This window comes from Salvia splendens, chromosome 9 (assembly GCF_004379255.2).
Source record: "Salvia splendens isolate huo1 chromosome 9, SspV2, whole genome shotgun sequence".
In the NCBI taxonomy this organism is placed as follows: Eukaryota; Viridiplantae; Streptophyta; class Magnoliopsida; order Lamiales; family Lamiaceae; genus Salvia; species Salvia splendens.
Genome location: NC_056040.1, coordinates 19,390,809 through 19,404,918, shown reverse-complemented (window position 1 = coordinate 19,404,918; position 14,110 = coordinate 19,390,809). Strand labels below are relative to the sequence as shown.

At 34.5% G+C, this 14,110-nt stretch overlaps 2 protein-coding genes across 2 annotated transcripts; both read right to left on the bottom strand.

Annotated features, from left to right (window-relative positions):
* On the bottom strand, window positions 1–663 carry LOC121749265 (LOB domain-containing protein 27-like). Its single transcript, XM_042143851.1, has one exon. The coding sequence runs from the start codon at window positions 661–663 to the stop codon at window positions 1–3; it is 663 nt and encodes a 220-aa protein (XP_041999785.1).
* A 5,672-nt stretch (window positions 664–6,335) lies between these two features.
* LOC121748664 lies at window positions 6,336–12,684 on the bottom strand. The gene is made up of 5 exons (XM_042143146.1): window positions 11,945–12,684; window positions 10,580–11,179; window positions 7,840–8,412; window positions 6,869–7,142; window positions 6,336–6,618 (listed from the first exon to the last, which is right to left on the bottom strand). The coding sequence occupies exons 1-5, from the start codon at window positions 12,572–12,574 to the stop codon at window positions 6,578–6,580; spliced, it is 2,118 nt and encodes a 705-aa protein (XP_041999080.1). The 5' UTR covers window positions 12,575–12,684; the 3' UTR covers window positions 6,336–6,577.
* Window positions 12,685–14,110: the final 1,426 nt, after the last annotated feature.

The window sequence follows — 14,110 nt, the reverse complement described above, 5'->3', positions numbered from 1 at the left end:
TTACCTTGATTCAAATTCTTCATGTTTAGTAGTGGGATTATAATAAGATCTTCTCTCATGATCAAATACTATTATATTATTGCTAAATTGCTGCGCTTCACTATCAAAAACATCTTCTTCTTCCGTATCAAAAACAACATCCGTCTTCTGCAATCCAAACGCCTCAATCATATCCGCGCCATCATTTAAAACAAACTGCTCACCTCCATACTCGACTATATGTTGTTGCTGTTCCCGCTCAACCATCTGTTGCAATTGTTGTTCCCGTACAAGCTCGGCCATCGGGCCATGCTTGAGCACCTGTTTCCGGCTCGCTTCCCTGCAAAGCTGTAGGGTAGCGTTTACGTATTCCAACTCCTTGGTTGCAGCCATCAGCTGCTGATACAGGTGCGAAAGCACGCCGCAGCAGCCGGCCACTGGGAAGCGCTCTCGCATGTCGGACTCGTAGATTATCGAACGCATGGCGTCGTCCTTATCCAGCTTGTTGGTGAGCTTCTCTAAGATTTTGGTGACGTTGGAGACGCCGAAGAGGCGGTGGACGTTTTGGAACATCTTGGGCTGGTTGGCCGGAAAATAAGGGGCGAGGGGACAGGCCGGGCTGCACTTGCGGCGTTGGTATTTGCAGGCGGCGCAGGCTGGGGTGGTTCCGCCCTTGACAGTCATGCTCTGTGTTTATTAGGAGAGGAAACCGCCGTAGAAAATGCGGTAACGATCTTATAGCAAGGGATATTAGATATGTGTTAGATTTGTTGGATTATGATTGTGGACTAAGTAATATTGTTGATAATTACCGATATTTGGGGGGTTTTGACTTAACGATTTAGCTCTCATGTATTTTAAAATTAATTAGATTATTAGGTATCTAAACAGATTAATCTTCCCACTTTTAAAATACTCATTATTTCAACAGAATCTGTTATAAGTATATCATAATTCATATTTATTTAAATATTAGACTTTTTTTGAAAAATTATGAACTATATATATTTTTAAAATTTATCAGTTAATATGGTCATTTTAAAAATAAAAGTGATGATAAATTTTACAGAATAAATTGATTTTAATGCAATAAATTATTGGGAACAACGTCGAAAAATCTTCTAGGAGATACAAAATTAAACTTAAAAAGTTTTTGAAAATAATTAAGTAAAAAATGAAAGAAATATATATAACGACAGAAATGAAACCGATAGATCTTATCCTAGATGGATTTAAATTAGTGGAGTTTTTTATAAAAAAATTACAACTATCTACCCACCTTGTTGGATATTTTAGTGTAATTGGACGTGATCATAATGAGACATCAAATAAGTTGGAAGTGCAGAGTGTACACTTATTAGAATTCATTATGATTAGACGGGGGATCGGGGGCAGCGCCCCGAGTAGCGGGGTCCAAGGGGCGGCAGCCCCTGACGGGGTCAAATATTGGTCAATTTCAGCCTCTTCTTATGATCAATTTCTGGATTCAAAGTTGGATAGATTCAACAGACGAATATCTTCGAAACCTAAATTATATCCGATCAAATATTGGTAGAACCGCCAAATTAATTTAATCTGAAAGTGTTTCACGCCTTTCAGGACATCCGATTTGTTCACTCTAACACACTTAATGTAATATCAACATACTACTATGATTTATTGATCGGACAAAAACGGATTACTAAATAAGTTGAACTTCGTGGATTTTAGACATTTTTTAGTATTGTGAAAAATTATGTAATCTGAATTTAACTTATAGTAAATCACAATATACATATCTTTTGCTATTTTAATATTTCACACCACTATGGTCAGATCCGTCTATGACTCTATTGATATGTTCTCATCTAATTTGAAATATGTGTATTATGGAGTATATATAGTGGGATATAAATGAGGAGTATTATGTTGTTACTAGTTCACACGGAGTATATATAGTGGGATATAAATGAGGAGTATTATGTTGTTACTAGTTCACACACTTGCATTGCACGATCCATTCAATTTTTCTCATATTTATTTACACCACGAAATCATTCTCGAAATGATAAACATATCTTCATACAAAATCTAAAAGCATAAAATATATACTAAAAATTCATTATATAAATATATAAAATCAAATTTTGAAATCAACAAATTTGTAAAAATATATTGCTTAGTAAATTCAGCAAAAATTTCTTAAAAAAATATAATGACCAACTGATTGGAATCAATAAAAAAGTTTATTACTACTAATTAAGAATTAATTTGCATCGATCTTCTCTTCTATTCCAATATGCCTTCATCTTGCTTCTAATCTTTCCCAACCTTTTTTATCTGCTTGTCTTTATCTTCAATAGCCTCCTTTTCCGTTCATCATCTTCAGCACTTCCATCGCCCTATGCCGATGTCATCTTCTTCATCATGTCAAATTGCCTCCAGCTATATAAGAACTTCAAACAAAAAATAACAAAACTCGTCTTTTATAACCCTACCATTTTGTCATGGAACACACACCAATGACAATTGATTTGTCGTCGGGCTTGGCCATCTCAAAAAACGCTTACATATCTCACTTTGATGATCGATGGAGTATTGCTAGGCTATGTAATTCATTAAGGAATGTGATATTCATTTGGAAAACAATGTCTTGTTGGAGAAAATCCAATAATGGAAAGGGAAAATCCAATGAAAAAGTGAGTAAGAAGATAGAAAATTAGACATATTTATAGAGGGTTTAGGGTATATATTACGTTACAACCTCTCAACCAAATTAGGCTAGTGAAGTTATTTGGATTTCACTAATAATTACTTACGTTACAAAGTCTTGATAGGAATTAAATTAAATAAATTTTCATGAATGGAATTATTGTGTAACGGCTTATACATTGATACATTCTCTAATTTGTACAATAATTATAATAAATTCACTTAATTTAAATTAGTGCCTAAAACTAGGGTTGGGGAAAAAATACCGAAAAAGTGATATATCGCTCGTATCGTATTGAAAAATATCGAAAAATTATCGAATTTTCGGTATATCGTAATTTTCGATATGATACAATACCGCATCGTAAGTTTCGATACGATAACGATATGAATTTCCTTATACCGCGATTTATCATTTTATATCGAATATACGATATATATCGATATTTTCGTTATACCGAGTTATATTGAAAATCAATACATATTGAATTATCGATATATACAGTATATATCTAAATATATTGAAATTTCGATACGATATTGAAGTATCGATCTTTGATATATCGTTCTGAACGGTATATCGAATTTCGATACGGTAATGATATTGATATTATCCATATCGAAAGTTCGATATATCTAAACTTTCGATACAATAACGATATGAAATTCTTTCATATCGATATTTTCGATACGATACACGATACAACATTTTCGATACGATATATCGTATCGACCCACCCCTACCTAAAATTATATCGTATCGACCCACCCCTACCTAAAACCATATAACTTCCCATTAGTAACGGCAAAGTTAGTCAAACTATGACTATAAGGTCGTAACTTTGCATTTACTTGATAAGCACATATTATTGTGCGTCTAGTTTGTGTTAGACTCAAGATTAATGTGGTGGTAACCGCTGATTGTGATATAAAATTAATTTTGTAGAAAAGAAAGGAAATAAGTTTTTATCATAATTAGTTATTCCATAAATATTCAAATTGGTCCATAATCTATAAATATTTCAAAATAAGGACAAAACTTACAAATATTTCAAAAGACGGCCAAAACTCGCATTTTATATATGTATAGATTACACCTTAATTGATAAATGAGGAATGATATCCTACATACGTTTAACCTTTTTCATTTTGATTTATATATTTTTTATTCTAATGTATTAATAATGTTATTAAAATTTAAAATTTCACAAAATTCATAAAAATCAGAGTTTGATTTCTTATTTTATCTATTTGAAATTATAGAGAAAACGAGCAAGTTTTGATTTTTATAAATTTTATGAAATTATAAATTTCAATAACATTTTTTAATGTATTAGAATCAAACTAAATATATAAATCAAAACAAACAACGTTAAACGTGCGTTAAACGAGAGTGGTGTTCACGTAAGGAGCTCACATAAGATATGTAGCATATCATCCCTCCATTTGATCTGAAAAGAAACGATCAAGATCAATTTATGCGCGATGTCAACTAGTTGTTGTAACAATGTCAATTAGAATGTACTAATGTCAACTTGGCGTGTAAATAATGTCAATCAGATATATTAATGAAAACTGAATTTTATTAGTTATAACTCACTTTTAAAAAATATCTCAAAACTTTAAATTCATATAACTATTTCGATTTAAACTATTTTTTCACAAAACATAATTTTATAACGATTCCAACTATTTGAATTTCAACATTTTCGATAATCATATTAAGGTCAACACATATGGCATACAATGTCAATCTAATGCATATACAATATCATTCAAATTTAGTTGACATATTCAATTCATTGAGTTGACATTTTTACTGTGTTGTGTTGGCATAACGAGAATCGTGAAAATTGCCATATATAAAAAATGACTAAAATGTCTTTTTTCAAATTGATTAATACAAAATGAATTTACACGTGGTACCACTAGATACCACTCAATCCTTTAAATTTAATGGCTAAATTGATTGTGATTAGCAATTAACCAATAGTTAGTCATGAGAACTCAATATTTAATTGCTAACTATAATTAAATAATAGCCATTAGATATTTAAATCAATGGCCTAGATCATCAGCCCCGGAATGTCAATACGATAAAAAAACGTCAATAAGGGTATTAAAGTCAATTTACAACAAATTAGTTGTAACTAACTTTTGAAAAATATTTCATAACTTTAAAACGCATATAACTTTCTCGATTTAAATTATTTTTTCGCACAACATATATCAAATTAAAGATAATTTCATAAGGATTCTAACGAGATCTCACTTGCATATGTCCCAATGTCAAAATTAAAAAAAAAATTCAAAATTTTTCATAAATTTTGTTAATGGCTTTATATCAATACATGACACATAATATGTCAATACAATGTTTGTACAATGTCAATATGAAATTGTATTGACATTGTCATATCTTTGTGTTGATGTATTTCATACACTGTATTGACATTGTGTTTCTAAACCCTAAATTTGATAGTTGCTATTATCTTTTTAATATTAAAAATTAAAAAAATGAAATTACGCATAACAAATTGTAGACCACAAGATTTCTAAAATCCTATGGTCTTAAATTAATTGTAGTTAACAATTAAATGATGAGTTAGCAATTCATCACTCCCCTTAATCATATTCCATCATATACTTTACTAAACACAAAATATGAAATTTACCTTTGTTGTTCAAATCGGTGTTCTCTGCTCTAATGCAATAAATTACACAAAGAATCATAAAATTTTATAGGTTTATGCACTGAAGATATGTCACTATTTCTTCGTATTTCCACAAATATATATACCATGCACACTAATTTTTGTAAGCTAGGAGATAAGAATATAATATATTTTTTTAATTATGAAAATAAGAACATGGATATATTATGAAGAAAATTCTCGGAGCTCTCTCTAGAAACATATTTAGCCACTTATATACAATTAATATACTTTTTATAATTATAAAACTGAAGTCATGAATATATCATATAGAAAATTCTAGGAGCCTCTCTATAAACATATCTAGCCACTTGTATGAAATTTTTGGAAGTTAAAGACCAGATATTAACTACTAGAAAATATGATGGACATTATCTATCAACTATAAATAACACAAAATGTACAATTTAAAAATTAAGTTCAATCAAAAGAAAACTATAGATACATTCAAATATAGTACTCAGTATGTTTCATTAGAATTAATTAGAAATGAGATATTTAGTGAATTATCTAAAGCAGAGGAAGATAAAATAATAAAAATTGAGTATGTAATATCTTTCCAAAAAGAAAATGATAATAGGATGAGAATATAATATGAATAAGAGATTAATGAATGCGCTATAAATGAGAAATAATATACCAAATATTAGTAATCACCCTTAATCATATATTTACACAACAGTTGGACTGCGTTCAAACACTTGCTCATTAACGCCCAACTCAATATTCGACCACGAGGTTGACGCATACGTAGTGCAACTCCTTGTTAGCAACCATCAGTTGGTACTGCGGTTGTACAATGACATCGAAAAATAGCCATTGATGGAGAGGCATTTGCACATGTCGGACTCGTAGATTATCATAACTTCTAATTGTGAGACTAGCTGATATGACCATGTATATATATGCACTCATTTCGATCATATAATTTACATTTCAACATATATAGTATTATTCAAAATGTGTGGATTAGAGTGTTTCTTCCACTTTCAAAATTTTGGTGTCATGTGAAGTAGTTCACATCTGATTAAGTAACAATATTCATCGGAATACATTCCACTAGTTCCAAAACGTAGGTATATCTCCTTGAAAGCTTCTAGCTGTTATTGTTTGATATATAACACGAATTAACGAATATATGTACTAACAATGACTTATCTGAGCAAAATGTCTAGTCTTCTTCGTCGCATATGTCATGTAGAAGTAGGAGCCGGCGGCAGGAACTCGTTCGCCACTGCCAAAACAACACATAGATTAGTGTAAAAGTCATGAGGCGTTTACTTTTCATGACGGACAAGTTATACAATTTAGTACTACTCCACGTTACTAGAATTTTCTCCAAAAATTTTTTTTGAAGTGAATAACATTGTCTTTAAGTAGCTTCTACTGGTAATAAAATCATGAACATAGTACGGTCTACTTCTTTAGTGTGATTTGCAAGCTATTACACATGAATGCACAATTAACCGATAGAATATACGAACCTGTGGAAGTGGGTGGAACTACAACAACATGCATAGTGGCATTGTTGGGTGGGAGGGCCAACCTAAGTGGATACAGCTTCCCATTTACAATGTTTTTAGAACAGAGGATGATGTCCTCCAAGTCTGTTAAATCCTCCAACTTCTCGGACAGATCCTCCAGCCCCTGCCCTTTGAACTGAAACGACTGTTCCGCGCTGAAATTTCCATCATCATCAGCAACACTGTAATATATCAACCTTCCTTCCGATTTCTTCGCGTAGCAGTCTTCACCGGACTGCTCCTCCCCAAAATTCAAACCACGTTAGTTAGAAATTTAACCAAGTAACTGTCATGACTCATGTTGCTATATAGCTACTATAAAGAATTTATACATTATATAATTTTAGTAATTATACTACACACAATCCACTTAATAATAATCCTTGATAAGATGTACTACTTCACAATTATCGCTAATACAACAAAAGTGAGACATTATTTTAACGTACATCATTAGAACTAATGTCTAATCTAATTTAGCTATCTACTTGATTGATTGGGGGAGTAGTACACAATTACTAAGCTACTTGGTTGTGAATTGACTCTATTTTTGTTAACAATTCACGATCACAATGCTTCTTAGCCGTAAATTACTCTATTTTAATTATACACAGAGAGAAGATTGTGATCAAGATTGAACCACATCGTATAACAGAACCATCATTATGAAACAATTTTTAGTTCAGTTATTAAATTCGGATATTAAAAATAGAGAGGTCATTTTTAGAACGTTTTAGGTCTATCTTTTCTGAAATGAACTAAGAATAATAATCTATGGGTTTGATTTTGTGTTCTGCAATAAGATTGAGTTTTACACATATCAATATCAGTGCTCTTTCTTTTTTTTATCCTTATGACTAATTTTGATGTCATAACTATAGCAAAATTGAAATTTTTATATGTAGTATTAACTTAAAAAACTAAAAACTAACCATATTAGCCGATGATCGGAGATTGAAAGAAGTAGGGCTCAAATCCGCATCCGACCCCACGGAATTTGACCTCTCGAACTCCGCGGGGGGTGGCGCCACAACCCTAGGCGGCGACTCCGGCCTAATCTCCACGACATCCACCTCCCACAGGATCCACCCATGATGCCTGTGTGGGATGTCGTGGGTGATGGAGTTACGCCACGGGGGCAGTCCCCCGTTGGCGCGCAGGTAGTTGCCGTAGCGCGTCTTGAGCTTGACCAGCATGCCGTCGCGCACGGGCTCCCACTCGACGGAGGAGTCGAGCTTCCTCGGCAGTGACTGGGAGACCCTCCGCCCGGTGACGCCGAGGAGATACTCCTCATCCTCGGCCTTGAGGTACTTTCCGTAGCAGCTCTTCAAACGGATCACCTCTTCCGATCCTTCCACGAATTCCACTTCCCATTTCACCGATTTTTTCGACCCCGATCGGTCCTGGATCACGTGCTCCTCGTCGGAATCGGCCGTGAGGTATTTGTTGTGGTAGCTTTTCAGCCTCACGGATCTCGCCTTATTGAAAAACTCGATTCCGGAAATCTGTGGATTAATTTGTTCATCGATGATTTTCAATATTTTAATTCTCGTATACTATGTAAATTGCGCATTACCTGCATAAATATTAAACCGGCGTAGACCTCTTCGGAGAGAGATCTGCAGATTGTGTTTTTTTTTTTGGTTGTTGAGTTGCGATCGTGATCTAATTAGTTTTTTTTCATCGTTTTGATTTATGCTTCCACTGGGTTAATTGTGTATTGAAATGGGGTAATTTTGTTGTTGTTAAATTGCTGTTTTTAACCGTATAAAATTCTCATTTGTAACTAGAATTATATATGAAAATCTTACACTCAACAATAAAAATGATGATAATTATTGTATGATTATATGATACTATAGCTGGCAAATATCAATAACTATCTGATAGTATGCCAAAAAATGTGGAATGCAATAGTTTTCAGGGCAGTTATAAGGAAGGGTAAAAAGAGATAAATTAGAGTCAGTACGTTTTATGGTACAAATATAAAATATTATTGTTTGGTAACATTATTGAGGAATTAACATAATTGAATGCTCTCACATGTGTGAATGGCATCATGTGCAAATAATATACTTATTGACTTTGACAAGTTCAACTAGAGGAATCGATCTATTTCGTCCAACTCATATCCGATCTATTATGTCCTGGTTCCAATTTAATTTCAATTAAGTCACGTCTTATTCTATACCAAGAATACTGAACCACAATAACTCTTATAAAACTCAAATTGAAAGTATATCTAATGTCTTGGGTACACAAAGAAAGTCATATAGTAAAAGAAACAAAAGGCATGAAACGACGTAGTATTTTGGCACAGCAGAGGATCCTTTCCCAGAATTTATTGATTTCATTTTCAGGCAAACAACAGCTATACGATTTAATTAAAGAGATTAGGGGCTACGCACATGGGAACTCCATTTTATTCGAATTTGGATTTGAGGCTTAGTTGTCGTTCAAGTTCACTTTCAAATGTCCTATGGTGACACTATCCAACATTTATTATATGCATACATAATAAATAATTCATGATTTAAAATCGTGGGTCATGGCTCATAATAATCTTTGATATATATAGTACTTGGTTCTTTGAACCGACAGTTCACTAACAAAATAATTAAAAAAATGTTACAAAATTTAAATTCAATTTAACGTTTAACTAGATTCATCTTCATGAGGTCGCGTTTTTGGGTGAATTTGAACTTTTAGAATATTGTTAATTCCAAGGAGATATATAGCTTAACATTTAATTAGAAAAAAAGTTTAAACTTAATTAGATGAACTAGTACGCAAAAACAAATAATATAAATGATATTTTAACTAAGCCATCTTAAGTTAAAAGGCGAAAGCAAATGTAAAATACTGGAGTTAACTAATACAGATTCGTATCTATATGAGTATTACTGAAGGCTAGGACAGGATCATATATTTGTGAAATAAGTTGTGGTTTTCTATAATAGTAGTACCACTTTAGAAAATACTAGTACAGTAGTACAACTGTAATTGTAAAATGAGTCATTAGTTATGATTTTATTTGCAATTAACCTTAAAATTTGTTTGATCAAATACACAACAGTTAGTGGTATTCAGTTTCATTTTCATTTTCGGGTCCTGCAATCAATATGATGCTATTACTAAATAATTTTTGCTTACTATTCGGTACCCAAACTGCATGTGGCCACTTGATATATTTCTATTCCTCTTATTTATGAGTTTTCCAACACTATTGTTCAATACCACTATTAAATGATAAACTTCTAATATTATCACAATAAAATAATACTATTAGGATTTCAATAAGCCCATCATTTTTATTGTTGTCTTCAAGGGTATGCTAATAGACTTAGTAGTAGTAATAAAAATGGTCAAATTACATTTTTTTATTCTTTTTCCAATATTTTCATAAGATATTTTTTCTTCGGGAGAATGAAAATTTTAATGAAATTGAGGATAAAAAGGTTAATCAATAACAAATTTTTCAATTTTTCATTATTTCGTATTTTTATGATAAATTTACAAGAAGAGTGCACCCTACGTGAAAGTTGAAACACCAATAACACCACAATAGTGGTATCTATGTGTTATGAAAAAAAAGACAGAAACTCAAATAGTGAATCACAAGTATATTACCAGAAACAAAGAAAGAAAGAAAATAAAGAGTAAAAGATATACCTGTTTCATAGACATATTCCCGGCTCCTCGGGCAACCGGCGATCCGGTATCAGGCGAACCCAAATAATCATCGAAGACAGACGAAAAGCTCGACGCGGGCGATATCCAACCCGGACCCGGATCCGACCCGGGATCCGACAGCGTGATGTCCACGATATCCACTCCCCACAGCACCCAGCTCTGCGTGGCCGTCCGATGCGGCACGTCGTGCGTGACCGAGTTCCTCCACGGCGGCGAACCGCCGTTGGCTCTCAGGAACTTGCCTTGCTCCGTCAGCAGCTTCACGCTGTTCCCCTCCTTCACCGGCTGCCACTCGACGGCGGCGGCGGTGAGATTTCCTGGCCGGGTTTGGAGGACCTTCTTCCCCGTCATTCCGAGGAGAAACTGCTCCTCCGCGGCGGTGAGGTAAAGCCCGTGGCAGCTCTTCAGGCGGAGGCGGTCGCGTTTCCCTTCGACGAATTCGACGGTCCACCGCGCGTTGCGGGACGCGCCGTTGCGGCTCTGGCGGACCGTCTCCTCGTCGTCGTCGGCGACGAGGTATTTGCCGAGGTGGCTTTGGAGGCGGACTGCTTTTGCTTTGGTGAAGAACTCCATTCCATCCTGCAACTTCTCATAATTAGCTAATTTTTTTTATGTGGATTTATAAGCTTCTAAATCATTTTGTTGAAAGGTATTTTAAATAAAGATTATTTTTAAAAATTATAGTCCTAATTTTGATTCTACATTTTATTTTAATTTGAGGAGACAATTTATTTTCGCTGTTCATTTGATGGCAAGTCAAATTTTCCTATCTCTTCAAATAAACTGAAATGTGTTTTATAAAACTACTATACAGTACGGACGTACGGTAAAATACTCCACTTTTGTTTAGATCAATTTGACACTTTCTATTTAGAAGATAAAATAATACTCGTACATCATACTCTTCGTTATATGTATTGCTTGGATTCAGCACAAATTTTAAAAAATTAAATGAGAAAAAAATAGAATATAAATCATATTTTTATATAATTAGTTTATAAGCAAGTAAATAGGTTATTAGAATGTGAAGTTGATTTACTAAAAATAGTAAAATTGGAATAGATTATTTGACGAAGAATGTTCTACAAAAATTAAACTAATTGGTGACTTTTCTTATTTATATCACAAGGTTTGCACCAAGGGAATATCCTTACAAAGTTTTAGTGAACTTTCTTTGATTAATTATACGAAAACTATGACTCAAATTATTACATCACACTGGAGATATAAACGATATATTTATAATATCTATACGATTATTAGATGAAGATAGACAATACGATTTTAAAATACCTTAGAAAAAAAGGAAATTCTAATCAACAAGATTGTAGAAAGAAATATTACCTCTCTACCGCTCGGGTGAACGGACCTATCCGACGCAAGAGACGACCGCCGTCTCTCCATCGAGAAAAACGACTTCCTCCGCCCCTCCACCGCACCGGGCGTGCCCACGCGCGGCGAATTGGGGGCGGAAGAATCCGATAAACTCGACGCATTACTCAGCCGCGGCAAATACTCATCCTCCAACACCGACACATCGACCTCATCCACATCCCACATCACCCAATCCTGCGTGGCCGTCCGATGCGGCAGATCATGCGTCACCGAGTTCCTCCACGGCGGCGTTCCCCCGTTCGCCCGCAGAAACTTCCCGCCCTTGGCCCTCAGCTTCACGCTGTACCCCTCCCTGATCGGCTCCCACTCCACAGAGGCGTTGGCGGAGGCCTGCAGCACCACCTTCTTGCCGGTCATGCCGAGGAGATACGCCTCGTCGGAGGCGGTCAGGTAGAGCCCGTGGCGGCTCTTCAGGCGGATCACGTGCGCATTACCCTCCACGAGCTCCACGCGCCATCTCGCCCGCCGCGACGCGCCGTCGCGGCTCTGGCGGACGGTCTCTTGGTCGTCGTCCGCGACTAGGTACTTGTCGAGGTGGCTCTTCAGCCTCACGGCTTTGCCATGGTTGAAGAATTCCATGATTTTATGTGATGGTTTTTTTTTTACTTCTTTGGGGGAGATGGATGGAAAGCTGATGTTTGTGGGTTTTGTATTTGGATGTTTGTGATTTAGAGGGTGAATTAATACTAGTAGTATAAAAAATTAAGGTATTGACTTAGATATTGTATTTAGAAGATGCTTAGGTAGTTCGGATTGTTGACTTGCAGCTTCGTAGGCCGTCCTTTGTTTAATGCAACTTGTAATACGTGTGTTGAATCAACCTATTCTTTTTTTATTCACACCGATGTTTCTTCGATTTTCCTTCAAATCAAAATCAAAATCAAAATCAAAATCAAACCGATGTTTCTTCCTATTTTCCTTGAAATCAAAATCAAAATTCAGATTAATTGTTCTAATTCGGCTAGGGAACAATTTCAAGCTAGTGATTCTAGACAATAGTGTAGTATATTTCACTCGTGCTTGATATAATATTTCATCCGTCCCATAAGAATATGTACATTCTAATTTTGGAGAGTCATTTCTCTCTAATGAGTTGAGACTCATTCTACATTAATAATACTTTAATTACTCTCTCCGTCCCCTAATAGGAGTGACTCTTTGACCGTGCACGAGTTTTAAGAAATGTAGAGAAAAGTTGATTGAAAAAGTTAGTGGAATGTGTGACCCATATTTTTATATTGGTTTTATAATAAAATGTGAGTGAAGTGAGTTAGTGGAATGTGGGGCCTACTACCATTTATGGTAAAAATGAAGAGTGAGTGACTCTTAATGGGGGACGGCCCAAAATGGAAATTAGCGACTCTTATTCGGGGACGGAGGAAGTACTTTTTTCTCTACCTCTCTCTTATATTAACAATTTTACATTAAAACTCGTGCCGACCCCAAAGTGCATATTCTTTGGGGACGGAGGGAGTAATATCTAAATGTTCACATATAGTATTAGACAAACAAGATTTATTGGATGGGATATATGTCTTTGAAACATTGTAATTTTATTGTGAACACCTAGGAGATATTCGTACAATTGGATGTGAATTCATTCAACGAAAAATTTTGGGTACATTTTTACCATCTAAAACTGAGAATAGTTTCTATTTATACTAGCAGTATATCTATGGGGTTGTACGGATTCAAAATTATATTTCGGGATTAAACATATATTGTGTTTGGTTCGAGATTGTATAGCACAACTTAATACTAGCTAGATGAATAATCATTTGATAATTAGTCATAGTCAACCCCTCCAACTATAATAATTTTACAACTTAAACTTAGATGGATTATCCCATGATAATTAATCATGACAACCGTTCAACACCTATATATACAAATTTCGGGTTTAATTAATAATTTATGGCCTAATTTATATTTTTCCTAGTTTCCACATAATCTGACATTTGAAATAGAAAAAGTCAAAAAAACACAGTCATTCGGGAAAGAGTCTCAAAAATGGCTTGACGTTTGATCAATTGTGTGACGCGTAAGGCTCTGAAAAAGGAAGAAGTTCAAGAAAATTCTGGCTCGTTCTCTTGGTCACTATCTTTTTCATTTTAG